This window comes from Oncorhynchus keta, chromosome 12 (genome assembly GCF_023373465.1).
Source record: "Oncorhynchus keta strain PuntledgeMale-10-30-2019 chromosome 12, Oket_V2, whole genome shotgun sequence".
Lineage (NCBI taxonomy): Eukaryota > Metazoa > Chordata > Actinopteri > Salmoniformes > Salmonidae > Oncorhynchus > Oncorhynchus keta.
In genome coordinates, this window is record NC_068432.1 from 6655839 (window position 1) to 6683732 (window position 27894).

The 27894-nt window shown below is 43.8% G+C and overlaps 1 protein-coding gene across 5 annotated transcripts in view; it reads right to left on the reverse strand.

Moving 5' to 3' along the window:
- The window catches only part of LOC118390916 (protein Aster-B-like), a 151661-nt gene that overhangs the window by 85106 nt on the left and 38661 nt on the right, over positions 1–27894 (reverse strand). For 2 of the 5 annotated variants that reach the window (XM_035781728.2, XM_035781727.2), the window contains exons 1-2: positions 13258–14057; positions 4641–4715 (exon numbers count right to left, since the gene is read on the reverse strand). In XM_035781728.2, the coding sequence (XP_035637621.2) occupies positions 4641–4715; positions 13258–13757 (575 nt within the window). In that variant the 5' untranslated portion in view covers positions 13758–14057. Of the gene's footprint in view, positions 1–4640; positions 4716–13257; positions 14060–27894 lie in introns of those variants that run through there. The other 3 variants (XM_052457689.1, XM_035781729.2, XM_052457690.1) reach the window with 3 other exon arrangements.

Below are 27894 nucleotides of genomic sequence, written 5' to 3' on the forward strand. Positions count from 1 at the left end.
TCTGCCTGCCCTCTCCTAAGGTGACCCACTTCCTGATTCTCTCCGTCTTCTGCCTCTCTCCACCTGCTCTGCTGGCTTATAGTACCCTGTACCTTTATACCTGGCTGTAGCTATAGCCCGATGTGCAGTTTGTGGATGATTCTCCCCATGGGAACGGCCTGCCTGCCTAGACAATCACCACATAATTAATGAGCTGTCCACTGGGGAGGGGGAGCAGAGGGAGAAGGGGATAGGAGCTGGGGAGTTAACTATGAGGGAGTGTGTGCAGTGCTCAATGTCCCCCCCCCCATAGGGCAGTTCCTGCAGGTGTTAAGTAATGCAGGGGTTGGGTGTGTGTGTGTGTGTGTGTGTGTGTGTGTGTGTGTGTGTGTGTGTGTGTGTGTGTGTGTGTGTGTGTGTGTGTGTGTGTGTGTGTGTGTGTGTGTGTGTGTGTGTGTGTGTCAGTGGAGGCTCCTCAGAGGAGGAAGGGGAGGACCATCCCACTCAGTGAATTTAATAAAAATAAAAATAATGAAACATTCAAAAAGTTATCCTTTTTAGATAAAACTATACTAAATATCTTCACGTCAACAAATAACGGATTAAAACACACTGTTTCGCAATGAAGGTCTACAGTAGCCTCAGCAGCATTCTGTAGAGTAGCACCATGGTGTATCCAGAGGACAGTTAGCTTTTATCCTCCTCTGGGTACATTTATTTCCAAACAAAACCTAGGAGGCTCATGGTTCTCACCCCCTTCCATAGACTTACACAGTAATTATGACAACTTTCGGAGGAAGCCCTCCAACCTTACAGAGCTCTTGCAGTATGAACGGACATGATTTCTGAGTATTCATCTAGAAATGAAAGCATAAGTTACAGCTTGCTAGCACTGCAGTGTATAAAGTGTGGTGAGTAGTTGACTCAAAGAGAAATACAATAGTTGAACAGTTTTGAACAAATTAACTTCTTCAAAAATTAAGGAGAAGCAACAGAGAGCGAGAGGTAGCTATATTTCGTAGTATTTTAGTTTACCTTTCACCTACTTAGCTAATTCAGCCTACTCAACAACCTGGCTCAAACAGAGAGGAATGCTAACTGGTTAAGGATGTCCAACACTGCAACTCTTCCAAGTCAAGGTAAGCTTTCGGTTTTATAAATCTATTGTCACCGGGGCCCGCCGCTGTAACTGCTAAACTGCTTGCTGTACACTGTACTGCTTTATTGTACACATGGATTGGATTGTTGTTTTACTAACACATTAGTTCTAGTTAGTTAACTAGAAATGTTGGTGACAACGATGTAGGCTGTGTAGTGGTTAATAGTCATGGTATGAAGGTTTGTCTTGGAGAGGTTTTTGCGCCTGGTCAGAGACAGATGTTGTATTGTGCACTGAAGTCCACAATCGAAGGGAAACGGTGAGAGGAGGAGAGCGCGTAGAGACGAGAAGGAATTATACAACGAGCAAAGTGATGCTGGTAGCCTAGCTCTCTGACTCGTGACGTTGCTGAATGCAAAGTGCTACATTTCTATGTAGCAGGGTCTCCCCCACCAGGGCGCCATGCGCAGTTGATACCCGCTGCTGTGGCTGTCGGCTCCATAAAATATTGGCAAAAAATGATCTCAAATGTATTAGATGGAAAAGTACACATTTCCTGACTCAAAACCAATAGTACTTTTGACAAAAATAGCTAATTTAGCTGTGCGCTTTCAATAAAACAAATTTGTCCACACAAATTGGTCCTGATTCATGAATTCATTGGCAACGGAGCAGAGCTAGGCCTGCATCCAGCGACATCACGAGTCACGTGACACCAACTGGTGTGTTCGGGGACCGAGGTGTTCTGTTGTTGTGTGAAGTGACATACTGTATGACCCAGTGTGAGTAAAATAAGCATCCTGAGAGATTGCCTAGCGTCTAATTGAATGAAATACTCCAATGAGTTGTTAGGAACCTAGAATGCTTTTCCCTACAGTGAGAGTCGAGGTCTAGGGTGAAGTTCCTCCTAGATGCTGATCTTGCGTCAGTTTTGCATTTCCATCCACGTGGACGGGGCTGTAGCGGAGCGGGTCGAGAGCTTCAAGTTCCTCAGTGTCCACATCACTAAGAAATTAACATGGTCCACACACACCCACATAGTTGTGAAGAGGACACAACATGGGCCCTCAGATCCTCAAAAAAAGCCATACAGCTGCACCACTGAGAGCATCTTGACTGGCCGCATCACCGCTTGGTACAACGACTGCAAGGCACCCGACCGTAAGGCGCTACAGTGGATGGTGAGTACGGCCCAGTTCACCATGGTCTGAGGCACTGCATCGCAGTGCTAGAAGCATCACAACAGATGCGGGTTTGAATACAAAAAAATATTTGAAAAAAATACGTATTCATTAGCGAAATGTTCACCAACCAGTCCGATTAATCTCTTGAGCAGTATAAAAAAATATATATCAGAAAATGTGTATAAAAAATAAAAAAAACATTGAAATACCAAATGTATTTGAACGGAGGCCTGAAGATATCTGAGATGAGGATGTGAGTAACAAGACCCAGCCCAAATACTCTAACTAGTCACCGTTTTACAACATCACAGACAGGTGCACAGCCACAGCCAGCACAAAGATATCTATTTTTTCTTAGCTCCGTGAGCATTAAATTAGGTCACACACAAGAACACACACACTCACTTACTCACTCTCAGGGCGACTGTGAAAAACGCCTTCAAGGGGGAGGCTAAAGTCTAGCAAGACCACATTTGCATCGTTATAAATCATTAACGTGATAGTTAGCCGTACCTTCACACCAGAGAAGGAGCCTCAAGGTTACGTGACCATAAATAAATGCATCAGTGTGCCAGGCGGTCTGTTAGTGAGCTGGCCAGTGCTGATAAAAGATGGGTATCTAGCCTCAGTGAGCCACTGAGTGATACCAATGATGTATAAACACCCTGGATGGCTGATGCTATGTATTGGCCAATGAGAGGCTTTGATGCCACTAGTAGGCCATATTGGCACTTCCCAGAATGTGCAGTCCTCCATAGGAATGAATGGAATTCTATAGTATTTCAATCAAATGTTTCAAAGACAAAATTACATATATTTAAGTATGTTTTTGTTGTAGTGGTGACAGTGACATCAGTACTTTCAAAAAAAGTATACTTTAAGGAAAATGTTTGCATATATATTTTTTTTATTTAGCTCACATAATATAATTAAATGTATGCATTAAGGTGTCTGTAATATAATACAAGTGACAAAAACAAATGTAATAAATGCATTTCTATAACTTCCTAAATATTTTTTACAGAGTTGGGGGAGTGCCAAGATGGAGGCGAGGTGGCTTCAAAACATCTAGTATATATATAAATGATTTAGTGATACCTGTCTGGTTGGATATAGTGGAGACTTGGTTGGGTTTAATGAGAAAAGGGATAAGAGGAGAAATAATTCAAGGAGCTTCATTGAAAATGTATCTGTGTTGGTGTTTCTAGGTCATTTGACATCTATTGTCTACTACACTGTTACACTGGCACACTGTGATGCTGACGGGGACAGTGGCCAAAATGACCTGAGGAGTGGATGTCTATTTAAAGTGGGTGGGTTGGAACCTTTGATGTTCTTCCGACCTGAGTTCAATGGAATGAGCTCGCAGGCACCCCCCTCAGGGGGCTGCTGGGGGCGTGTGCTACGCCTTTTTGTGAGAGGGCATACCATTTCAAATTCAAGCTTACTACACCTGCAAGCGCGCAGAGGAGACGTTACACCATTATATGCCATCCATTGACATAAATGAATAGTGTGTTCTCGCCACAGATGGTGCTAAGAATAAATGCAATTCTTGAGAAAATATCTGATATAGATTTTTTGGGGGGTGGGGGGTGAAAGTTGCTTTGCCATTTTAAAGTCCTGTATCAGCATCAGCTAGGGGGTCCTCCCTAGGCAGGAAACTGAAGTATACAGCCTGAAATGGAGTGGTGATATTCCGAACATGTCAATAAGAAACTCTCATGTTAGTTTTCTGTTGCACAGCATTTTGAAATGTTTTGCTATGGTGTGTATTCAACGTCACCTGTGCTCAGTGTGAGAAGATCAAACTAAAAGAGAGAGAGAGAAGGAGCTGGAAAAAAGGGGGGAATTCTCTGAGGCTGTGTTGTGTGAAAAATAAACGGGCACGTTTCACAGCTACTTAACACCTCCCCTTTAAAATTGAGCATTTTAACACCCCTCTTTAAAACAGTCCCCCCTCTCCCTTTTTCCCCTCTTATTCTCGTTCTCTCTCCCTCCCTCATCACTTTATCTTCCCTTCTCCATTTCTCTCACACACGTCCCCTCTCTCTCGCTCTCCTTGACTCTAACCCTGCACTACTGTGAAGTAGACCTCCATTGAGGGTTTTGGTTAAGAACTGCCCTCTAGTGGAATTATCACCTCACACATCATCCTCACCACATCTCTTTGCACGCTAGCAAGTTGTGCTAAATTGTCTGATAGGCGATACATGTAAAACATAGTGTCTTCCAAAAGTCTTCATGAGCAACACATGGACATTGCATTTGCCTTATCATTGCACACATTCACCTAGCTGCCCACAAGCATGCATGTTAACACATATATGCATGCACACAGTATGCAGTCACACATACAGTACACAGGTGTTACCCACCTTTCCTCCCGACTGTGAGGGGTCAAGAAGCGAGCGGAGTCCTCTTCGTGGCTGCTGTGTAGGCTGCTCTCCCTGCTGGGAAATGCAGCACAGAGATACAGTGTTAGAGAGTAATACATGTTATTTAACACACACCGGCAGAGATCTGTCTGTCTGTGTGTGTATGTGTGTGTGTGAGTGTGCGCGCGTGTGTGTGTGTGAGACAACTAGAAAAGTTCAGAGTTAAATGAAATGTAACAACTCAACAGAAAGAGCTATGGATGCAAAGACTGACCATCTATGAGGTCAAAATGATAGTTTTAACCATGCTCTGAAGCTACACTGAGTATACAACGCCTGCTCTTTCCATGACATACACTGACCAGGTTGAATCCAGGTGAAAATCTATGACCCCTTTATTTATGTCCCTTGTTAAACAATGTAGCATCTCCTGGCTTCCCCACAGAGCCTACAAACCACTGAAGCAGACCTTTGGAACATCTACATTATAAAAAGTCTAATAAATCCATGTAATATAGCCTACACCGTCACAATAAACCCACTGTTTATTTTAGACAGGTCTAGAGATGCATGATATGAAGAAAATGTAGTCTATTTCAGAAGAACAGAATTGCATACTCTGAGTTGTCCTTATGTTAGGCCCTGATTTGGCTATGACATATGTCTGTGGGCTACACTAGTTAATTTAGCAGACAAGGTTTGCTTAGAATTCTGTGGCATTCTTCTATAGTATATTATAGTATGAAGAATACAATTGAATATAGCTGAATAAAATAGAAAGGATATTTTCTCCAAAAGATCTGAGGGAGTGAGCACATGCGCCTATTCTGTGTTGATCGGTTAACAAAGAAACAGATATTCCTATATGCTTCATTTACAATTATTTATTGAACTTAAGTAATACAAATATTGGGCTATATGTTTAGATTTTTATACATTCCAAGGCTGCAAGATGTCACTCTAATGATGATTTTTTTTAAAGTTGCATGAAAAGCACGAGCTCTGCTTAGTTTTCTTGCGCAGGCTGTACACACTTCATCAGCCTCTCATTCACAATTTGACGAGCACTTGTTAAATGCCTCGAATTTCCTGTCCTGCATCCCCTTTGTAATGCCCCCTAAAAAATCCATGCCTTTTGCGACCAGCGGCCGTTGTGCTCGTGGGCTGAATATAATCACATTATTCCCTTCTCCCCGCTGCGTGCCGAAGCACCTGTCACTCACATGGCTCTCCGTCACATGATCGGGTCTTTCTCACTCGGGTCTTTCTCACATATTAGCCAATGTGAATGCAATGTGAGGTTAAGTATGTTATGGTTACGTTGGGAGTTGTTCCTGAATGTGACCTGACTAGGAAAGACTCCCGTCCCTAGTTATAGTAGCCTATTGCTAGGGGTCGAGTGGCTAGTTGGTCAAGTGAGAAAGAAAAAAAAACTGCTGGCCCTATGAAGCCTAATCCTGGATTAAAAAGTATATCCATGGAACATTTTCTTGTCTAGAACTAGTATTAAATCTGTGTCCGGGAAACCGGCATGTAGAGACATATACTGTATCTCTGGTCGTCTAGTCACTTTAAGCTATAATTCGTTCTATTGAAAGTATTTCCATGCATTGTTGCCAGTGTTCAGGCAGCAACATTTATGTAAAAACAGTGGGGATATTTTCTGTCAAAGAGGCATCCAGACAAAATCAACGACAACGGCAACTACATCAACAAAAGACAAGCTTCCATTGGTCGGATAGGCCTCTTCACATAACCAAGATTGCCACAACCGCAATGTGCCTTACATGTACCACATGAAAGAGTGAGACAGAAAAGTGGCACATCTCATAGCAAATAATATACCTTCAGAGCAGCCTGTCGGTTTCTGCGACAGCCAACTTGGCAAGACTTGCCATGACAACAATAAGGCGTGGGTGCATGAATCTGCCATCCAGGCTATGTGTCAGAGCACTGGAAACTAAAGGCTGACTGGGCTACATAAGCAGAAGTACTGTTTTATATTAGGCAAATCAGAGCTGTGTTTCAAATGGTACCCTATTCCCTATATAATGTACTACTTTTGACCACGGCCCATATGGGGGCTACAAAAGTAGTATAATATATAGGGAATAGGGTGCCATTTGGGACGTAGCCCAGGTCTCCAGGAAGCAGTGTTGGCTATGAATATTTCATATAGCCCTGTAGACTCCTTCCAGCTGTCCCCTGGCACTTCTACATGGGCTCTGTCCAAAATGCCCCCTGTTGCTTATATGGTGCACTACCTTTGGCCAAAACCCTATGGACCCTGGTCAAAAGTAGTGCATTACATAGGTGCCATTTGGGACACAGACGTTACCTTTAGCTCTCAGTTGTAAGGCTGTACATATCAATGGGACTAAGGACATTGGTCAACTCCAGAACTATCCACAGTAATAAGCATGGATTGTAGTTCTCACTTTGTCTCTTGGAATGGCTGTAGTATGCAGTCAGAGATCAGTTTCACCTAATCTCTTGTGACAGCCTTAACAAAATTTAGTAGCGGATTTGGTTAGTCATCAAAGTCGAACCAATGCTACAAGTGGTAGAAATCTCCCATCCTTTAAAGTAGTGAACAGCCAGGGACAATACTGTAGTAGTCAATAGTCCTCATAAAACAAAAATGTGCACTTTCAACTTAGACGCAGTTAGTAACAGACACCAGGCAACTCCAGGCAATTAACATTATATTATGCTAATAAAATACAAAGGCCAAAACTTCAAATTCCAATAGTGAACATAAACCCCCATTTAAAAACAATTACAAACCATTTATTTCCCAGACGATGTATTATTGCATTCCAGTGCTGTGCATATCATCCAGATTCACTGAAGACCAAACTCTGGCAGCAATGGCATTTGTATGTATAAAACATTTGTATCCATTATTCTTAAGCGCACTCCTCCATTTCCTGCTGTTTGATGATGCATTGTATCATGGGCCTGGTTTAATTTATAATGCAATTCATACTCTGCACTGTGGCTTATGTAACATTTCAAGGTGCCTATTTAGTCACGATAAGCTTGGGGGTGAAAATAACCTGTTTACAGAACATGTATATTATCAAATTTGGACGTCAACAGCTGGTATATATGAGAAACACAAACCTGGGATGGAGATTCAATAAACAAATAGGGTCCCATTGAGGACTTCAACCACTAAGTGCAGTTTTTTTTCGCGTCACTCATCACTATTAGGGGCTTGTTATCCTTCCTGTTTGGCCCTGTCCGGGGGTGTCCTCGGATGGGGCCACAGTGTCTCCTGACCCCTCCTGTCTCAGCCTCCAGTATTTATGCTGCAGTAGTTTATGTGTCGGGGGGCTAGGGTCAGTTTGTTATATCTGGAGTACTTCTCCTGTCCTATTCGGTGTCCTGTGTGAATCTAAGTGTGCGTTCTCTAATTCTCTCCTTCTCTCTTTCTTTCTCTCTCTCGGAGGACCTGAGCCCTAGGACCATGCCCCAGGACTACCTGACATGATGACTCCTTGCTGTCCCCAGTCCACCTGGCCGTGCTGCTGCTCCAGTTTCAACCTTAGCAATCTCACTAGGATAAAGACCACCTCCATTCCTGTCATTACTGAAAGAGATCATGATACCTCACATCTCAAAATAGGGCTACTTAATGTTAGATCCCTTACTTCAAAGGCAATTATAGTCAATGAACTAATCACTGATCATAATCTTGATGTGATTGGCCTGACTGAAACATGGCTTAAGCCTGATGAATTTACTGTGTTAAATGAGGCCTCACCTCCTGGCTACACTAGTGACCATATCCCCGTGCATCCCGCAAAGGCGGAGGTGTTGCTAACATTTACGATAGCAAATTTCAATTTACAAAAAAAAAAAAATGACGTTTTCGTCTTTTGAGCTTCTAGTCATGAAATCTATGCAGCCTACTCAATCACTTTTTATAGCTACTGTTTACAGGCCTCCTGGGCCATATACAGCGTTTCTCACTGAGTTCCCTGAATTCCTATCAGACCTTGTAGTCATTGCAGATAATATTCTAATCTTTGGTGACTTTAATATTCACATGGAAAAGTCCACAGAACAACTCCAAAAGGCTTTTGGAGCCATCATCGACTCAGTGGGTTTTGTCCAACATGTCTCTGGACCCACTCACTGTCACAGTCATACGCTGGACCTAGTTTTGTCCCATGGAATAAATGTTGTGGATCTTAATGTTTTTCCTCATAATCCTGGACTATCGGACCACCATTTTATTACGTTTGCAATTGCAACAAATAATCTGCTCAGACCCCAACCAAGGAACATCAAAAGTCGTGCTATAAATTCACAGACAACACAAAGATTCCTTGATGCCCTTCCAGACTCCCTCTGCCTACCCAAGGACGCCAGAGGACAAAAATCCGTTAACCACCTAACTGAGGATCTCAATTTAACCTTGCGCAATACCCTAGATGCAGTTGCACCCCTAAAAACTAAAAAAATGTCTCATAAGAAACTAGCTCCCTGGTACACAGAAAATACCCGAGCTCTGAAGCAAGCTTCCAGAAAATTGGAACGGAAATGGCGCCACACCAAACTGGAAGTCTTCCGACTAGCTTGGAAGGACGGTACCGTGCAGTACCGAAGAGCCCTTACTGCTGCTCGATCATCCTATTTTTCTAACTTAATTGAGGAAAATAAGAACAATCCGAAATTCCTTTTTGATACTGTGGCAAAGCTAACTAAAAAGCAGCATTCCCCAAGAGAGGATGACTTTCACTTTAGCAGTGATAAATTCATGAACTTCTTTGAGGAAAAGATTATGATTATTAGAAAGCAAATTACGGACTCCTCTTTAAACCTGCGTATTCCTCCAAACCTCAGTTGTCCTGAGTCTGCACAACTCTGCCAGGACCTAGGATCAAGAGAGACGCTCAAGTGTTTTAGTACTATATCTCTTGACACAATGATGAAAATAATCATGGCCTCTAAACCTTCAAGCTGTATACTGGACCCTATTCCAACTAAACTACTGAAAGAGCTGCTTCCTGTGCTTGGCCCTCCTATGTTGAACATAATAAACAGCTCTCAATCCACTGGATGTGTACCAAACTCACTAAAAGTGGCAGTAATAAAGCCTCTCTTGAAAAAGCCAAACCTTGACCCAGAAAATATAAAAAACTATCGGCCTATATCGAATCTTCCATTCCTCTCAAAGATTTTAGAGAAGACTGTTGCGCAGCAACTCACTGCCTTCCTGAAGACAAACAATGTATACGAAATGCTTCAGTCTGGTTTTAGACCCCATCATAGCACTGAGACGGCACTTGTGAAGGTGGTAAATGACATTTTAATGGCATCGGACCGAGGCTCTGCATCTGTCCTCGTGCTCCTAGACCTTAGTGCTGCTTTTGATACCATCGATCACCACATTCTTTTGGACAGATTGGAAACCCAAATTGGTCTACACGGACATGTTCTGGCCTGGTTTAGGTCTTATCTGTCGGAAAGATATCAGTTTGTCTCTGTGAATGGTTTGTCCTCTGACAAATCAACTGTAAATTTCGGTGTTCCTCAAGGTTCTGTTTTAGGACCACTATTGTTTTCACTATATATTTTACCTCTTGGGGATGTTATTTGAAAACATAATGTAAACTTTCACTGCTATGCGGATGACACACAGCTGTACATTTCAATGAAACATGGTGAAGCCCCAAAATTGCCCTCGCTAGAAGCATGTGTTTCAGACATAAGGAAGTGGATGGCTGCAAACTTTCTACTATTAAACTCGGACAAAACAGAGATGCTTGTTCTAGGTCCCAAGAAACAAAGAGATCTTCTGTTGAATCTGACAATTAATCTTAATGGTTGTACAGTCGTCTCAAATAAAACCGTGAAGGACCTCGGCGTTACTCTGGACCCTGATCTCTCTTTTGAAGAACATATCAAGACCATTTCGAGGACAGCTTTTTTCCATCTACGTAACATTGCAAAAATCAGAAACTTTCTGTCCAAAAATGATGCAGAAAAATTAATCCATGCTTTTGTCACTTCTAGGTTAGACTACTGCAATGCTCTATTTTCCGGCTACCCGGATAAAGCACTAAATAAACTTCAGTTAGTGCTAAATACGGCTGCTAGAATCCTGACTAGAACCAAAAAATTTGATCATATTACTCCAGTGCTAGCCTCTTTACACTGGCTTCCTGTCAAAGCAAGGGCTGATTTCAAGGTTTTACTGCTAACCTACAAAGCATTACATGGGCTTGCTCCTACCTACCTCTCTGATTTGGTCCTGCCGTACATACCTACACGTACGCTACGGTCACTAGACGCAGGCCTCCTAATTGTCCCTAGAATTTCTAAGCAAACAGCTGGAGGCAGGGCTTTCTCCTATAGAGCTCCATTTTTATGGAACGGTCTGCCTACCCATGTCAGAGACGCAAACTCGGTCTCAACCTTTAAGTCTTTACTGAAGACTCATCTCTTCAGTGGGTCATATGATTGAGTGTAGTCTGGCCCAGGAGTGGGAAGGTGAACGGAAAGGCTCTGGAGCAACGAACCGCCCTTGCTGTCTCTGCCTGACCGGTTCCCCTCTTTCCACTGGGATTCTCTGCCTCTAACCCTGTTACGGGGCTGAGTCACTGGCTTGCTGGGGCTCTCTCGTGCCGTCCCTGGAGGGGGTGCGTCACCTGGGTGGGTTGATTCACTGCTGTGGTTGGCCTGTCTGGGTTGCCCCCCTTGGGTTGTACCGTGGCGGAGATCTTTGTGGGCTATACTCGGCCTTGTCTCAGGATGGTAAGTTGGTGGTTGAAGATATCCCTCTAGTGGTGTGGGGGCTGTGCTTTGGCAAAGTGGGTGGGGTTATATCCTTCCTGTTTGGCCCTGTCCGGGGTGTCCTCGGATGGGGCCACAGTGTCTCCTGACCCCTCCTGTCTCAGCCTCCAGTATTTATGCTGCAGTAGTTTATGTGTCGGGGGGCTAGGGTCAGTTTGTTATATCTGGAGTACTTCTCCTGTCCTATTCGGTGTCCTGTGTGAATCTAAGTGTGCGTTCTCTAATTCTCTCCTTCTCTCTTTCTTTCTCTCTCTCGGAGGACCTGAGCCGTAGGACCATGCCCCAGGACTACCTGACATGATGACTCCTTGCTGTCCCCAGTCCACCTGGCCATGCTGCTGCTCCAGTTTCAACTGGCCTGGGCCCTAGGACCATGTCCCAGGACTACCTGACACGATGACTCCTTGCTGTCCCCAGTCCACCTGGCCATGCTGCTGCTCCAGTTTCAACTGTTCTGCCTTACTATTATTCAACCATGCTGGTCATTTATGAACATTTGAACATCTTGGCCACGTTCTGTTATAATCTCCACCCGGCACAGCCAGAAGAGGACTGGCCACCCCACATATGCTCTCTCTAATTCTCTCTTTCTTTCTCTCTCTCTCTCGGAGGACCTGAGCCCTAGGACCGTGCCCCAGGACTACCTGACATGATGGCTCCTTGCTGTCCCCAGTCCACCTGACTGTGCTGCTGCTCCAGTTTCAACTGTTCTGCCTTATTATTATTCGACCATGCTGGTCATTTATGAACATTTGAACATCTTGGTCATCTTCTGTTATAATCTCTACCCGGCACAGCCAGAAGAGGACTGGCCACCCCACATAGCCTGGTTCCTCTCTAGGTTTCTTCCTAGGTTTTGGCCTTTCTAGGGAGTTTTTCCTAGCCACCGTGCTTTTACACCTGCATTGTTTGCTGTTTGGGGTTTTAGGCTGGGTTTCTGTACAGCACTTTGAGATATCAGCTGATGTACGAAGGGCTATATAAATACATTTGATTTGATTTGATTTGAACTGTTCTGCCTTATTATTATTTGACCATGCTGGTAATTTATGAACATTTTAACATCTTGGCCATGTTCTGTTATAATCTCCACCCGGCACAGCCAGAAGAGGACTGGCCACCCCACATAGCCTGGTTCCTCTCTAGGTTTCTTCCTAGGTTTTGGCCTTTCTAGGGAGTTTTTCCAAGCCACCGTGCTTCTACACCTGCATTGCTTGCTGTTTGGGGTTTTAGGCTGGGTTTCTGTACAGCACTTTGAGATATCAGCTGATGTACGAAGGGCTATATAAATACATTTATTAGATTTGATTTGTTCAAGTGAAAAAGTGATGGAAGCTGTAGAAATCAACAAACCACATCAACTTTGATAGAAGCAGGTAGGTGTCATTTTTTTCACAGGAGGATTATACACAAAGACAAAAGAAAAACAAACTGGATTCCAGCTCTCCACTACAGACCAGGTCCTGCATTCATAAGGCGTTGAGATCAGTTGGAGTGCTGATCTAGGATCAGTTTTTAGATCACAATCAATACAATTAAATGGAAAAGAGGCACCTGATCCTAGACCAGCACCTCCTAGTATAAGCATAATTATTGTTCTGTTTAATGGTTCTGATATGATTACATTTCTACATGGTTCCAAATACACTTTTATGCATAAGGGTGCCTTAAGCTGGCCCAACTTTATGTCTAACACTTAATGGGTAACCCACTGTGTATTTTACATTATACACAGTTTTGCACACTAATGGTTAAGATTAGGATTGGGGAGGGGAAGCACATCATAGATCTGTACCTAGGGGAAACTTACCTGCTCTCACTGTAGTGATCCTTCTTCTCGCGCACGTTCAGCCAGCGGTGCAGCAGGAAGCGCTTGCGTCGCGGCGAAGCGCTGGGTGTGGAGCAGTTGGACCAGGTGGTTGCCGCGTCCTCGTCGCTGGATGGTGTAATCTCGATGGACGGCAGCTGTAAGTACTCCATGCCCCCTGAGAAGGAGTGCGACCCCTGGCCCTTACTCATGACCTCTGACCTCATAGTGGCAGCCGCTGCAGACACAGCCGGGGTCACGCTGCTCTCGCTCTGCACGTTCTTCATGCGCCGCATCTTGAAGCGCTTGCGGCGGAGGGACGGAGTGGCAGAACTGGAGAGGGCGGAAGAGTCACCATCCGCAATGGGCACCTTTCCCCCGACGGAGGCTTCTGATCCTGGGTCGCCATCTGGGGTCTGCCAGTCCCCCGGGGCCTGCACCTGGAAGGAGGGGAGCCGGAGGGTCTCGGTCATGATCTTCTGTCCCACCGACAATTGGCTCATATAGGAATACAGCAGCCGAGGCGGACACGTCTATCCAGGGAGGATGAGAGAGAGAGAGAGAGAGAGAGAGGGAATGTGTACCTGGCAGGATGCTTCCTGGGCTGCACTAATGTAGGTGGAGAGAGCCTCTCTCACTGTTTTGTCCAGAGTGAGAGTGAGTATACAGTATCAGTATAGCATCTTCTTGTGTCATTATCCTTCCCGGTATCTAGGCTCTATGGATTGAGGTCTTGTGCATTTCTGAAGCAGCTGCCACAGCGTGTTCTTAGCCCACTTAGATGAGTTCTCTTCAGGGCTCCCTTGCTCTAGTCCCTGGTATCACAGCCATGGCCTAGAGGTCAGAGTAAAGTGAAAGGGTGCTGTATGCTAAGTATGGTTTAGCCACATGCATGCAAGTATTCACAGCTCCCATTCACAATTATACACTCAGATAAACTAAATGATGCAGATACGCACACGCACAGGGAGCACAGGACTTTGTTATTAGGATTGGTTTCCTCTCGTTCCCAGTAGGGAGACGATTCAGAGCAAAATACTGTTGATTCCCCTGTGATGGGAGGCTAACCTCTTACTGCTTCCTAAATGGCTCCCTATTCCCTACATAGGGCCCTGGTCAATTGTAGCACAGTATGTAGGAAATAGGGTGCCATTTGGAATGCAGAGTCTAAGATAAGTGAGACATATCATCAGTGGTCCTGAGGGGGAGAACCTGCAATTTCTCTGTAGGCTAAAACGTCAACAAAACAAAGAAGCTGATCGTGGACTACAGGAGACAGCAGAGAAAGGATGGCCCCATCCACATTGACGGGGCCGCTGTGGAGAGGGTAAAAAAAACTCTCCAAAACAATACAGTAAGATGGCGACAGAGATGGTCACCTTGCTTCAAGTCCTGAGGAAACTATGCAGTAAATTCGTTTTTTTTATGTATTCTTTTTTTACATTGTTAGTCCAGCAAATCTTACGTGTTATTACATACAGCCGGGAAGAACTATTGGATATAAGAGCGACGTCAACTTACCAACATTATGACCAGGAATACGACTTGCTCAAAGCGGATCCTTTGTTCGGACCTCCACCCTGGACATTGGATCTAATCCCAGAGGCCGAACCAAAACAACGTTGTCTCTGCACGGAGCGGCCTCCTGGTCAGACTTAAAAGGCGAGCACACCACCCACCCCTTCCAAGGATATTAGTGGCCAATGTCCAGTTTCTAGACAACAAGGTGGACAAAATTAGGGCACGAGTTGCCTTCCAGAGAGAGATCAGAGATTGTAACATTCTCTGTTTCACGGAAACATGGCTCACTCGGGATATGGTGTCGGTACAACCACCGGGTTTCTTCATGCGTTGCGCCGACAGAAACAAACATCTCTCTGGTAAGAAGTAGGACGGGGGTGTATGCCTCATGATTAACAAATCATGGTTTAACAATAACAACACACAGGAACTCAAGTCCTTTTGTTCACCTGACCTAGAATTCCTTACAATCAAATGCTGACTGCATTATCTCCCAAGAGAATTCTCTTAGATTATAGTTTGAGCCATGTATATCACCCCCAAGCAGATACCTCGACGGACCTGAAAGAACTTAACTGGACTCTATGTAAACTGGAAACCAGATATCATGAGGCTGCATTTATTGTAGCTAAGGATTTTAACAAAGCTAATATGAGAACAAGGCTACCTAAATTCTACCAGCACATTGACTGCAGTACCCGCTCGAGCGAAACACTGGACCACTGCTACTCCTACTTCCTTCCTCCCCTGCTCCTCCCTTCGGAAAATCCGACCACAACTCCATCTTGTTCGTACCGCCCTGTAGGCAGAAACTCAAACAGAATGTACCAGTGACTAGAACCATTCAAAGGTGGTCTGACCAATCGGAATCCACGATTCAAGATTGTTTTGATCACATGGACTGGAAAATGTTCCGGGAAGCCTCAGACAATAACATTGATTTATACGCTGACTCTGTGAGTGAGTTTATTAGGAAGTACATTGGAGATGTTGTAACCACTGAGTATTAAAATCTAGCCCAACCAGAAACTGTGGGTAGACAGTAGCATTTGTGCAAAACTGAAAGCGCGAACCACCGCATTCAACCATGGAAATAGGTTGTAGAATATGGCCAAATATAACCAGTGTAGTTAATCCCTTTGCAAGGCAATCAAACAAACTAAATGTCAGTATAAGGACGAAATGGAGTCACAATTCACCGGCCCAGACACGAGACGTATGTGTCATGGTCTACAGGCAATTACGGAATTTAAAAAAACCCAGCCACGTCATGGACACCGACGTCTTGCTTCCAGACAAGCTAAACACATTGCCCGCTTCGAGGATAATACAGTACCACCAATGCGGCTCGCTACCAAGGACTGCCCCCTCTCCTTCTCCGTGGCTGACGTGAGTAAAACATTTAAACATGTTAACCCTCGCAAGGCTGATTGCCCCACATGCTTCAAGATAGCCACCATTTATCCTGTACCAAATAAGGCAAAGATAACTGAACTGAATGACTATCACCCGGTAGTACTCACGTCTGTCATCATGAAGTGCTTTGAGAGACTAGTCAAGGATCATATCACCTCCACCTTACCTGCCACCCTAGGCCCACTTCAGTTTGCATACCACCCCAAAAAAGGTCCACAGACAATGCAATTGCCATTACACTGCACATGAAAACAACCTCTTACTCAACATCAACAAAACAAAGGAGATGATCGTGGACTTCAGGAAACAGCAGAGGGAGCACCCCCCTATCCACATCGACTGGAAAGTAGTGGAGAAGGTGGAACGTTAAGTTCCTCGGCGTACACATCACGGACAAACTGAAATGGTCCACACAGACTGCGTGGTGTAGAAGGCGCAACAGCGCCTCTTCAACCTCAGGAGGCTGAAGAAATTTGTCTTGTCATCTAAAACCCTCACAAACTTTTACAGATGCACAATCGAGAGTATCCTGTCGGGTCTATCACCACCTTGTACAGAAACTGCACTGTCCTCAACCGCAAGGCTCTCTAGAGGGTTGTGCAGTCTGCACAACGCATCACCAGGGGCAAACTAACTGCCCTCCAGGACACCTACAGCACTCGATGTCACAGGAAGGCCAAAAAGATCATCAAGGACAACAACCACCCGAGCCACTGCCTGTTCCCCCCGCTATCATCCAGAAGGCGAGGACAGTACAGGCGCATCAAAGCTGGGACCGAGAAACAGAAGCGTTTTCAATCTCAAGGCCATCAGACTGTTAAACAGCCATCACTAAGCCACTACCGGGCCAAGGCTTTCGGCTCTGTCAATCACCAACTTTCTTATCCGCAAACTCAATAGCCTTGGCTTCTCAAATGACTGCCTCGCCTGGTTCACCAACTACTTCTCAGATAGAGTTCAGTGTGTAAAATCAGAGGGCCTGTTGTCTAGACCTCCGGCAATCTCTATGGGGGTGCCACAGGGTTCAATTCTTGGGCCGACTCTTTTCTCTGTATATAGCAATGACGTCGCTCTTGCTGCTGGTGATTCTCTGATCCATCTCTACGCAGGCGACACCATTCTGTATACATCTGACCCTTCTTTGGATAAAGTGCTAGGCAAACCTCCAAATAAGCTTCAACGCCATACAACACTCCTTCCGCTAGTGGAACTAAGTGCATGCTCTCTAACGATTGCTGCCCGCACCCTCCCGCCCGACTAGCATCACTACTCTGGACGGTTTCCGACCTAGAATATGTGGACAACTACAAATACCTAGGTGTCTGGTTAGAGACTGTAAACTCTCCTTCCAGACTCACATTAAGCATCTCCAATCCAAAATTAAATCTAGAATCTGCTTCCTATTTCGCAACAAAGCCTCCTTCACTCACGCTGCCAAACATACCCTCGTAAAACTGACTATCCTACTGATCCTTGACTTTAGCGATGTAATTTACAAAATAGCCCCCAACACTCTACTCAGCAAACTGGATATAGTCCATCACAGTGGCATCTGTTTTGTCACCAAAGCCCCATGTACTACACACCACTGTGACCTGTGTGCTCTCGTTGGCTGGCCCTCACTGTCACCAAACCCATTGGCACCAGGTCATCTATAAGTTTTTGCTTGGTAAAGCCCCACCTTATCTCAGCTCACTGGTCACCATAGCACGCGCTCTGCAGGTATATTGCACTCGTCATCCCCAAAGCCAACACTTCCATTGGCCGCCTTTCATTCCAGTTCTCTGCTGCCAATGACTGGAATGAATTGCAAAAATCTCTGAAGCTGGAGTCTTATATCTCCCTCTCTTTAAGCATCAGCTGTCAGAGCAGCTTACCCATCACTGTACCTGTACAAAGCCAATCTGTAAATAGCTCACTCAACTACCTCAACACCACATTATTACTTACCCTCTTTTTTGCACCCCAGTATCTCTACTTGCACTTCTGGTATTAATGCTAAATTGTAATTATTTTAGCCTCTATGGCCTATTTATTGCCTTACCTCCCTATTCTTCTACATTTGCGCACATTGTACATCGATTTTTCTATTTTTCTTTTGTGTAATTGAATGTACGTTTGTTTATGTGTAACTCTGTGATGTTGTTTTTGTCACACTGCTTTGCTTTATCTATGGCCAGGTCGCAGTTGTAAATGAGAACTTGTTCTCAACTGGCCTACCTGGTTAAATAAAGGTGAAATAAAAATGTTTATAAATAAAAACTTACATAGAGTGGCTGCTGCCAACATCCAGACCTAAATCACTGGCCACACAAAAAATGGATTTAATAACAGGTATCACTAGTCACTTTAAATAATGCCACTTTAAAAATGTTTACATATCCTACATTACTCATCTCATATGTATATACTGTACTCTATACCATCTACTGTATCTTGCCTATGCCGCACGGCCATTGCTCATCCATATATTTAGATGTACATATTCGATCCCTTTTCATTTGTGTGTATAAGGTAGTTGTTATGAATTTGTTAGATAACTTGTTAGATATTACTGCACTGTCGGAACTAGAAGCACAAGCATTTCGCCACACTCACATTAACATCTGCTAACCATATGTATATAACAAATAAAATGTGATTTGATTTGAAACCTTAAAGTTCCTCGGCGTGCATCACTGACGACCTGAAATGTTCCCTTCACACAAACAGTGTGGTGAAGAAGGCACAACAGCGCCCCACAAATGAAATGAACCCTCTCATAAACCCCCCTAAAATGTTTTCACCCAAATCTGGCAACCCTGTTTAGCTTTCTCGCTAAGGTTAGACTAGGCAGTATTTGGGGTGATGATCTGTGAGGTAATTTGTCAAAAACTGTAAACGACTTGTTTATGTACTCTTGTATACACTGTCACAAGTACATCGAAGACTTGCAATATACTGAAAAGGGGCTAAACTAAGTTCATATTTTCGGGGCAATGGGCGCAGCCGACTTTGACTTTCTTTATTTGTGTCTTATAGTGAATGGCATTCTGAGATTATGGAGTTTTCGCTTGTCAAACATAAACAAACATGGCTGCCATCATAAAGAATTTAGCTGCTGTTAGCTTAGCTGACACGCATCTCTTTTCTAAACAATATTACATTACTGCCTTGTGCTCACCAGAGATGTGGTACACTGTAAACAAGTCTAGCTGTTAAGTCGCTAACTTATGTTTAGTTTTTTGTCAGCGCAGCCTGTTATTTTAAGAATGAATTTAGAATGGTTTATTTAGAATGGTTTATGGAATGAATTTGGGTGTGAATGTGTTCCGTGTGATGATTTGATGTTGAATTTCACATTTATCTTTTACAATAAAAGGTGAAATTGAGGAATAAAGTTGTGAATATCTTTATTTCCCATCAGTACAAAACACTGTTAAGATGCTTTTCAGACAACAATGCTGTTTAGATGCATTTGTTGCTTCATACATTCGGTTGCTACTGTTCCAATCACATAAAGTATTAGCGAAGGTACGCTGCAGGGACCACTCAACCATAATCACAAATACGTGCTCGTACTTGTCAAAGGGTTAACCTCAGGAGGCTGAAGACACTTGTCTTTGGTCCTAAGACCCCCACAAACTTCTACAGATGCACAATTGAGAGCATCATGTCAGGCTGTATCACCACCTGGAAAGGCAATTGCACCGTCCACATCCCAGGGTTATCCAGAGGGCGGTGCGGTCAGCACAATACATCAATCGGGGGGGACACTGCCTTTCCCCTCCAGGACACCTACAGCACCCGGTGTCACAGGAAGGCCAAGAAGATCATCAAGGACCTCAGCCACCCGAGCCATGGCCAGTTCACCCCACTACCATCGAGAAGGTGGAGACAGTACAGGTGCATAAAAGCTGTGACCGAGAGACTGATAAACCGTTTCTATCTCCAGGCCATCAGACTGTTAAACAGTCACCACTAGCTGGCCTCCGCTCAATAACATGCACCGAACCTACTTGCCGGCTACCACCCGGTACTCTACCCTGCACATTAGAAACTGCCCTGCCCCATTTACATTGTCATTGAACACTGGTCATTTTAAATCATGTTTACCTACTGATTTACCCACTTTATGTGTATATACTGTATGTTAGTCAACTACTCCTACACAGACCTTTTCTATTCATATACTGTCCGTACTGTCTATACACACACAAATAAATATATATATATATATACACACACACACTGGGTAGGTCAAGCCCTGAATGCCGATTGACAAAACATTTACTTGTACTGTTCTAATTATGTTGGTAACCAGTAGCAATAAGGCACCTCTGGGGTTTGAGGTATATGGCCAATATACCACAGCTAAGGGCTGTATATAGGCACTCTGCGGTAAATTATGCATAAGAACAGCCCTTAGCCGTGGTATATTGGTTATATAACACACCCCCTCTGGCCTTATTGCTTAAATATACAGTACCAGTCGAAAGTTTGGACACACCTACTCATTCAAGGGTTTTTCTTTATTTTTACATTGTAGAATAATGGTGAAGACATCAAAACAAAGAAATAACACATATCAAATCATGTAGGAACCAAAAAAAGTGTTAAACAAATCAACATATATTATATATTTGAGATTCTTCAAAGTAGCAACCATTTGCCATGATGACAGCTTTGCACACTCTTGGCACTCTCTCAACCAGCTTCACCTGGAATGCTTTTCCAACAGTCTTGAAGGAGTTCCCACATATGCTGAGCACTTGTTGGCTGCCTTTTCCTTAACTCTGCGGTCCAACCATCCCAAACCATCTCAATTGTGTTGAGGCCAGGTGATTGTGGAGGCTAGGTCATCCGATGCAGCGCTCCATCACTCTCCTTCCTGGTCAAATAGCCCTTACATAGCCTGGAGGTGTGTTTGGTCATTGTCCTGTTGAAAAATAAATTATAGTCCCCCACAAACCAGATGTGATGGCGTATCGCTGCAGAATGCTGTGGTAGCCATGTTGGTTAAGTGTGCCTTGAATTCTAAATAAATTACAGAAAGTGTCACTAGCAAAGCACCCTCACACCATCACACCTCCTCCTCCATGCTTCACAGTGGGAACCACACATGCGGAGATCATCTGTTCACCTACAAAAAACATGTCAATTACACATGTTTCTTGGCCCAAGCAAGTATCTTCTTATTATTGGTATCGTTTAGTAGTGGTTTCTTTGCAGCAATTCAAAAATGAAGGCCTGATTCACACAGTCTCCTCTGAACAGTGTATGTTGAGATGTGTCTGTTACTTGAACTCTGAAGCATTTATTTGGGCTGCAATTTCTTTGGCTGGTAACTCTAATGAACTTATCCTCTGCAGCAGAGGGAACGCTGGGTCTTCCTTTCCTGTGGTGGTACTCTTGAGCCAGTTTCATCATAGCGCTGGATGGTTTTTGCTACTGCACTTTCAGAGTTCTTGAAATTTTCAGGGCTAAGTAATGATGGACTGTCGTTTCTCTTATTTGAGCTGTTCTTGCCATAATATGGACTTGGTCTTTTACCAAATAGGGCTATCTTCTGTATACCACCCATACCTTGTTACTACACAACTGATTGGCTAAAACACATTAACTTTTAACAAGGCACACCTGTTAATGTGGTCCTTCTGTAGCTCAGTTGGTAGAGCATGGCGCTTGTAACGCCAGGGTAGTGGGTTCGATCCCCGGGACCACCCATACGTAGAATGTATGCACACATGACTGTAAGTCGCTTTGGATAAAAGCGTCTGCTAAATGGCATATATTATTATTATTATTATTATAATTGAAATACATTCCAGGTGACTACCTCATGAATATGGTTGAAAGAATGCCAAGAGTGTGCAAAGCTGTCATCAATGCAATCGGTGATATACTTTGAAGAATCTCAAATATAAAATATATTTGAATTTGTTTAACACTTTTTTGGTTACTACATGATTCCATATGAATTATTTCATAGTTTTGAGGTCTTCACTATTTTTTTTAAATAATGTTTATTATTTTACAATAAAAAAATCAAATAAAAAAGACAGCAATACTAACAATGACATTCATTGTACTGTTGAATGGGATGGCCAATTTAGAGGACAAAACAAAACAGAACAAAACTCTTTTGCATCAAAGTTAGACTGGTATATCTGACCGATCCAGCCGACTCGTAGCTTGGCCTGATCGGAGAATTTAATATGAGTTTCTTGAAGAAACACTATGTCAGCACCCAGTGATTTAAGATGGGAAAAACCTTAGCTCGTTTCACCACATGCCCTAAGCCATTACAGTTCCAGCTGACTATCTTTATTCCACCTTGTCTACTCTGTGCTCTGTCACTATGTGGCATTTCTTATTTTAGAGCAAATTGTTGCCGTCATACAAAACTCAGAAGAAAAACGTCCTGCCGTGCGGGAGCTTGTCATGCCACCTGTACTAATAATAAACGTGAACATAAAACACATACCCCATCCCCCCTCCGTCCCTTTACTGAGTGACTTCCCCAAACGAAGCACTCCTTGGCTAACACACAAACCTTAGGGTGTCTAGACATACAGCTTGAACTAACTCGTCGTCTATAGATGCTCCGCATATACGCTAATATTAAATAACACTTAACTCTCACGTTAGAGGGTGAGTTGCGCTAAAACATGATGTGCCAAACAATGCTATATAAGCCACAACATCTCACCAATCATAAGTCCCAATTCTGATCTTCTAATTGAAAAGACATAGTCCGGAAATCCAAACACATTCCTGGCCTGTATTTGGTCATTTAGCCGGCTGACACAGCCGTTCTGTATCCTCAGCCAGGGAGCTTTGCTTGTCAAGAACAGATCGGCCTGTATTTGGTCATTTAGCCGGCTGACACAGCCGTTCTGTATCCTCAGCCAGGGAGCTTGCTTGTCAAGAACAGATCGGCCTCTTTTGGGTTGTCAAACGTACGTGTTGATCCTTCGACTGTCACCTTAAACCGGGCTGGGAAGAGGAATCCATATCGGATGTTGGCCGCTCTGCATTTGTTGCGTACCTCATCATACTCTTTCCGTTGGTTCCTCACCTCCAAGGTAAGATCTGGGAAGAAAGACTACCCTGGCTCCGTTGAAGTTAAGGGGGAACTTTTGATTAGCCAGCTTGAGGATGAGATCCCTGGTCTGGGGATAGTGCAGCCGTACAATGAATGGCCTTGGTGGCCCGCCCTTGGCCGGCTTCGTTGCCTGAGATCTGTGTGCGCGGTCGATCAGGATGGCCGTTTTGAAGTGTTCACTCCCCAGCAATGCCTGTATCAGCTCCGAGACAAATTCAGTGGGTTTCCCTTTCTCAGTGTCCTCCTGGATGCCACATATTCGGATGTCCTGGCGTCTTGAATGCGACTCAAGCATTTCCAGTCGGGCTTTCAGGGTTTTGTTGTCATTTTTGAACGTTGTGCACTGTTTCTCTATGTCCTGTAGCCTGGCCTTGTGATTGACTGTCGTCTGATCAACCTCATGCACCCTTCTGAGTTGCCTTCACAGTTTCGGCCAAAGTCCCAATACTCTTTGAGATATCAGCCAACCTTGTGTCCACCTTCTTGCTTAGTGAGTTTATGGCAGCCAGTATGTCACTTTGCGTAGGCTCTGTGGGGATCTCTTGGAAGCTAGCCTCTTCAGCTAACTCCTCTATCTCATTCAAATTATATTGTTTAGCGCTCCCTTTTCTGGTGCCTTTTCCCTTTGTCATATTTGTTTGAAGATATAGGTCATGAGAGGTTAAGATAAATACTTATTTGTTTCAAAATGGAGCGGAGCTCGAGCAAAGGACGTCTACTCCATAGCACACTCTCTAGCGCCCCCCTTTCTTCACTATTATTATACAGTGAATAAAATAGTAAAAAATAAAGAAAAACCCTGGAATGAGTAAGTGTGTCCAAACCTTTGACATTCCAAAATCATGGGCATTAATATGGAGTTGGTCCCCCCCTTTGCTGCTATAACAGGCGATTGGACCTGGCTCTCAGTCGGCGTTCCAATTCGTATGAAATGTGTTCGATGGGGTTGAGGTCGGGGCTCTGTGCAGGCCAATCTTGACAAACCAAACCAGTTCTGTATGGAACTCTTTGTGCACGGGGGCATTGTCATGCTAAATCAAGAAAGGATATTCTCCAAACTGTTACCACAAAGTTGAAAGCACAGAACATCTAAAATTTCATTGTATGCTGTTGCGTTAAGATTTCCCTTCAATGGAACGAAGGGACCTAGCCCGAACCATGAAAAATAGCCCTAGACCATTATTCCTCCTCCACCAAGCTTTAGAGTTGGCACTATTTAATTTTACCTTTATTTAACCAGGCAAGTCAGTTAAGAACATATTCTTATTTTCAATGACGGCCTGCGTTAACTGCCTGTTCAGGGGCAGAACGACAGATTTGTACAGCTCAGGGGTTTGAACTCGCAACCTTCCGGTTACTAGTCCAACGAGAGACGCTGCCGCCCCTATGCATCGGGGCAGGTAGTGTTCTCCTGGCGTCCGTCCGACTGCCAGATGGTGAAGCGTGATTCATCTCTCCAGAAAACGCGTTTCCACTGCTGTAGAGTCCAATGGCGGTGAGCTTTGCACCACTACAGCCGACGCTTGGCATTGCTCATGGTGATCTTAGACTTTTGTGCGGCTGCAAAGCCATGGAAACCCATTTTATGAAGCTCCCGACAAATAGTTATTGTGCTGACTTTGCTTCCAGAGGCAGTTTGGAACGCAGTAGTGAGTGTTGCAACCGAAGACAGGCAATTTTTACGTTTGGTGGTCCCATTCCGTGAGTTTGTGTGGCCTACCACTTCGCCGCTGAGCCGTTGTTGCTCCTAGATGTTTCCACTTCACAATAACAGCACAGTTGCCAAGGGCAGCTCTAGCAGGGCAGAAATTTGACAAACTTACTCGTTGGAAAGGTGGCATCCTATGACGGTGCCATGTTGAAAGTCACTGAGCTCTTCAGTACGGGCCATTCTACTGCCAATGTTTTCCTATGGAGATTGCATGGCTGTGTGCTTGATTTGATACACCTATCAGCAACGGGTGTGGCTTAAATAGCTGAATCCACTCATTTGAAGGGGTGTCCACATACTTTAGCCATATAGTGTATAAAGTATATATTTATTTACTGAACAAAAATATAAATATAAATGCAATATGTAAAGTGTTGTTCCCATGCTTCATGAGCTGAAATAAAATATCCCAGAAATATTCCAAAAACACAAAATCTCCCTTTTTTTTACAAATTTGTTTACATCCCTGTTAGTGAGCATTCTCCTTTGCCATGATAGATGTGGCACATCAAGAACCTGAATAAAATGCATGATCATTACACAGGTGCACCCTGTGCTGGGGACAATAAAAGGCCACTTTAAAATGTGCAGTTTTGTTACACAACACAATTCTACAGATGTCTGTAGTTTTTAAAAATTGTTTTTATTTTAAATAAATTTGACCCCCTTTTTTCTCACTAATTTCGTGGTATCCAATTTAGTAATTACTATCTTGTCTCATCGCTACAACTCCCGTACGGGCTCGGGAGAGACGAAACACAACCCAACCAAGCCGCACTGCTTCTTAACACAGCGCGCGTCCAACCTGGAAGCCAGCCATACCAATGTGTCGGAGGAAACACCGTGCACCTGGCGACCTTGGTTAGTGCGCACTGCGCACGGCCCGCCACAGGAGTCGATGGTGCGCGATGAGACAAGGATATCCCTACCGGACAAACCTTCCCTAACCCGGACGACGCTAGGCCAACTGTGCGTCGCCCCACGGACCTCCCCCACGGACCTCCCGCACTGCGCCCTAGACCACTGCGCCACCCGGGAGGCAGATGTCTCAAGTTTTGAAGGACCATGCAATTGGCATTCATTGGCATGCTGACTGCAGGAATGTCCACCAGAGCTGTTTGCCAAATAATTTAATGTTCATTTTTCTACCATAAGCTGTCTCCAACGTCGTTTTAAAGAATTTGGCAGTATGTCCAAACGGCCTCACAACCACAAAGCACGTCTGTGGCGTTGTGTGGGTGAGTGGTTTGATGATGTCAACGCTGTGAACAGAGTGCCCCATGGTGGAGCAGGGGTTACGGTATGGGCAGGCATAAGCTACGGACAATGTACACAATTGCATTTTATCAATGGCAATTTGAATGCACAGAGATACCGTGACGAGATGAGGCCCATTGGGTTTGGGATGCTCTGGATTGACGCACGACAGCTTGTTCCAGTTCCCGCCAATATCCAGCAACTTTATTCCCCTCATTTCTGTATCCACTTTTCATACTGATCATGCAACTTGTGTTTAACTTGAAAAGCACTGTTAAAAACTCCCTCTGTGTACAACCTTTGATACACATTCCAGTTTACTTACAGATTCGGTATTAGATAAGATACCCGCATCTAATGTAATATGAAATGTTGAAAAGAGACATCTCAGTTTGTACACAATGCTTCAAGTTCAAATTAGTCTGTGGCGCAACATCTATTGTTGTGATCACAGGATGTGGTGAAAACATAGTAATATTTGACTTCCAATTTGGTTAACATAGAATGTTCTTAACTTTACTGTACTGTTCAGTAATGTATTCTACTTTACTGTTTAGACTTGTGAAACATAGACGTCTATGATTGGTTCAGATTTGGTCTGGTCCTTTGCCAATCCCAAAGCTTTTGCTTTATTCCTAATTTTCGGGATGGAAAATGGTTGAAAAATGTCTAAACATTTCTAAATGGTAAAACAGATGGTCCTATGCATGAAAATACCCTCATTTAAAAAGGTGAAATTCTGTACTGTCACCTCATATGAAACATTTGATCTCAAATCAAAAATGCTGGAGTGGAGAGACAAATTAAACGTTTTAGCTTCACTGTCCAAATAAAAACGTAGGGGAATGTACATATCTCCAGCCCTACCCCTCAGCTGTATACCAGAACAGGTGGCTGGGCTGCCATTTTCCTAAAAAAACAAATCCCAGAATGTAGCTTTAAATTTTTTTTATGTACAGTATAATACAAATCTTCACTTTGTCAATAGCTTTCAATGGTTATGCTCCAGCAACAGTATGGCCTTCTTTAATGCTTTAATCCATAAAAGAGTAACTGAAAAAGGTATAACAACCTCTGTGCGATAATTCAATTATTTCAAAGTCATTTCAAATAAAACCCAGCGCACAAAGAGACATAGGCCTATGTGTGAGAACTACCATCAAAACAGATCAATGGGATTGCAGCCCAAATTAGAGGTCGACCAATTAATCTGCATGGCCGATTAATTAGGGCCGCATTCAAGTTTTCATAACAATCTGTAATCGGCATTTTTGGACGCCGATTATGGCCGATTACATTGCACTCCACGAGGAGACGTGCGTGGCAGGCTGACCACCTGTTACACGAGTGCAGCAAGGAACCAAGGTAAGTTGCTAGCTAGCATAAAACAATCAATCTTAAGATAATCACTAGTTAACTACACATGGTTGATGATATTACTAGTTTAACTAGCTTGTCCTGCATTGCATATAATGCCGGGCCTGTTAATTTATCATCGAATCACAGCCTACCTCGCCAAACAGTTGATGATTTATCAAGCGCATTCGAGAAAAAAAGCACTGTCGTTGCACCAATGTACCTAACCATGAACATCAATGGCTTTCTTAAAATCAATACACAAATATATATTTTTTAACATGCATATTTA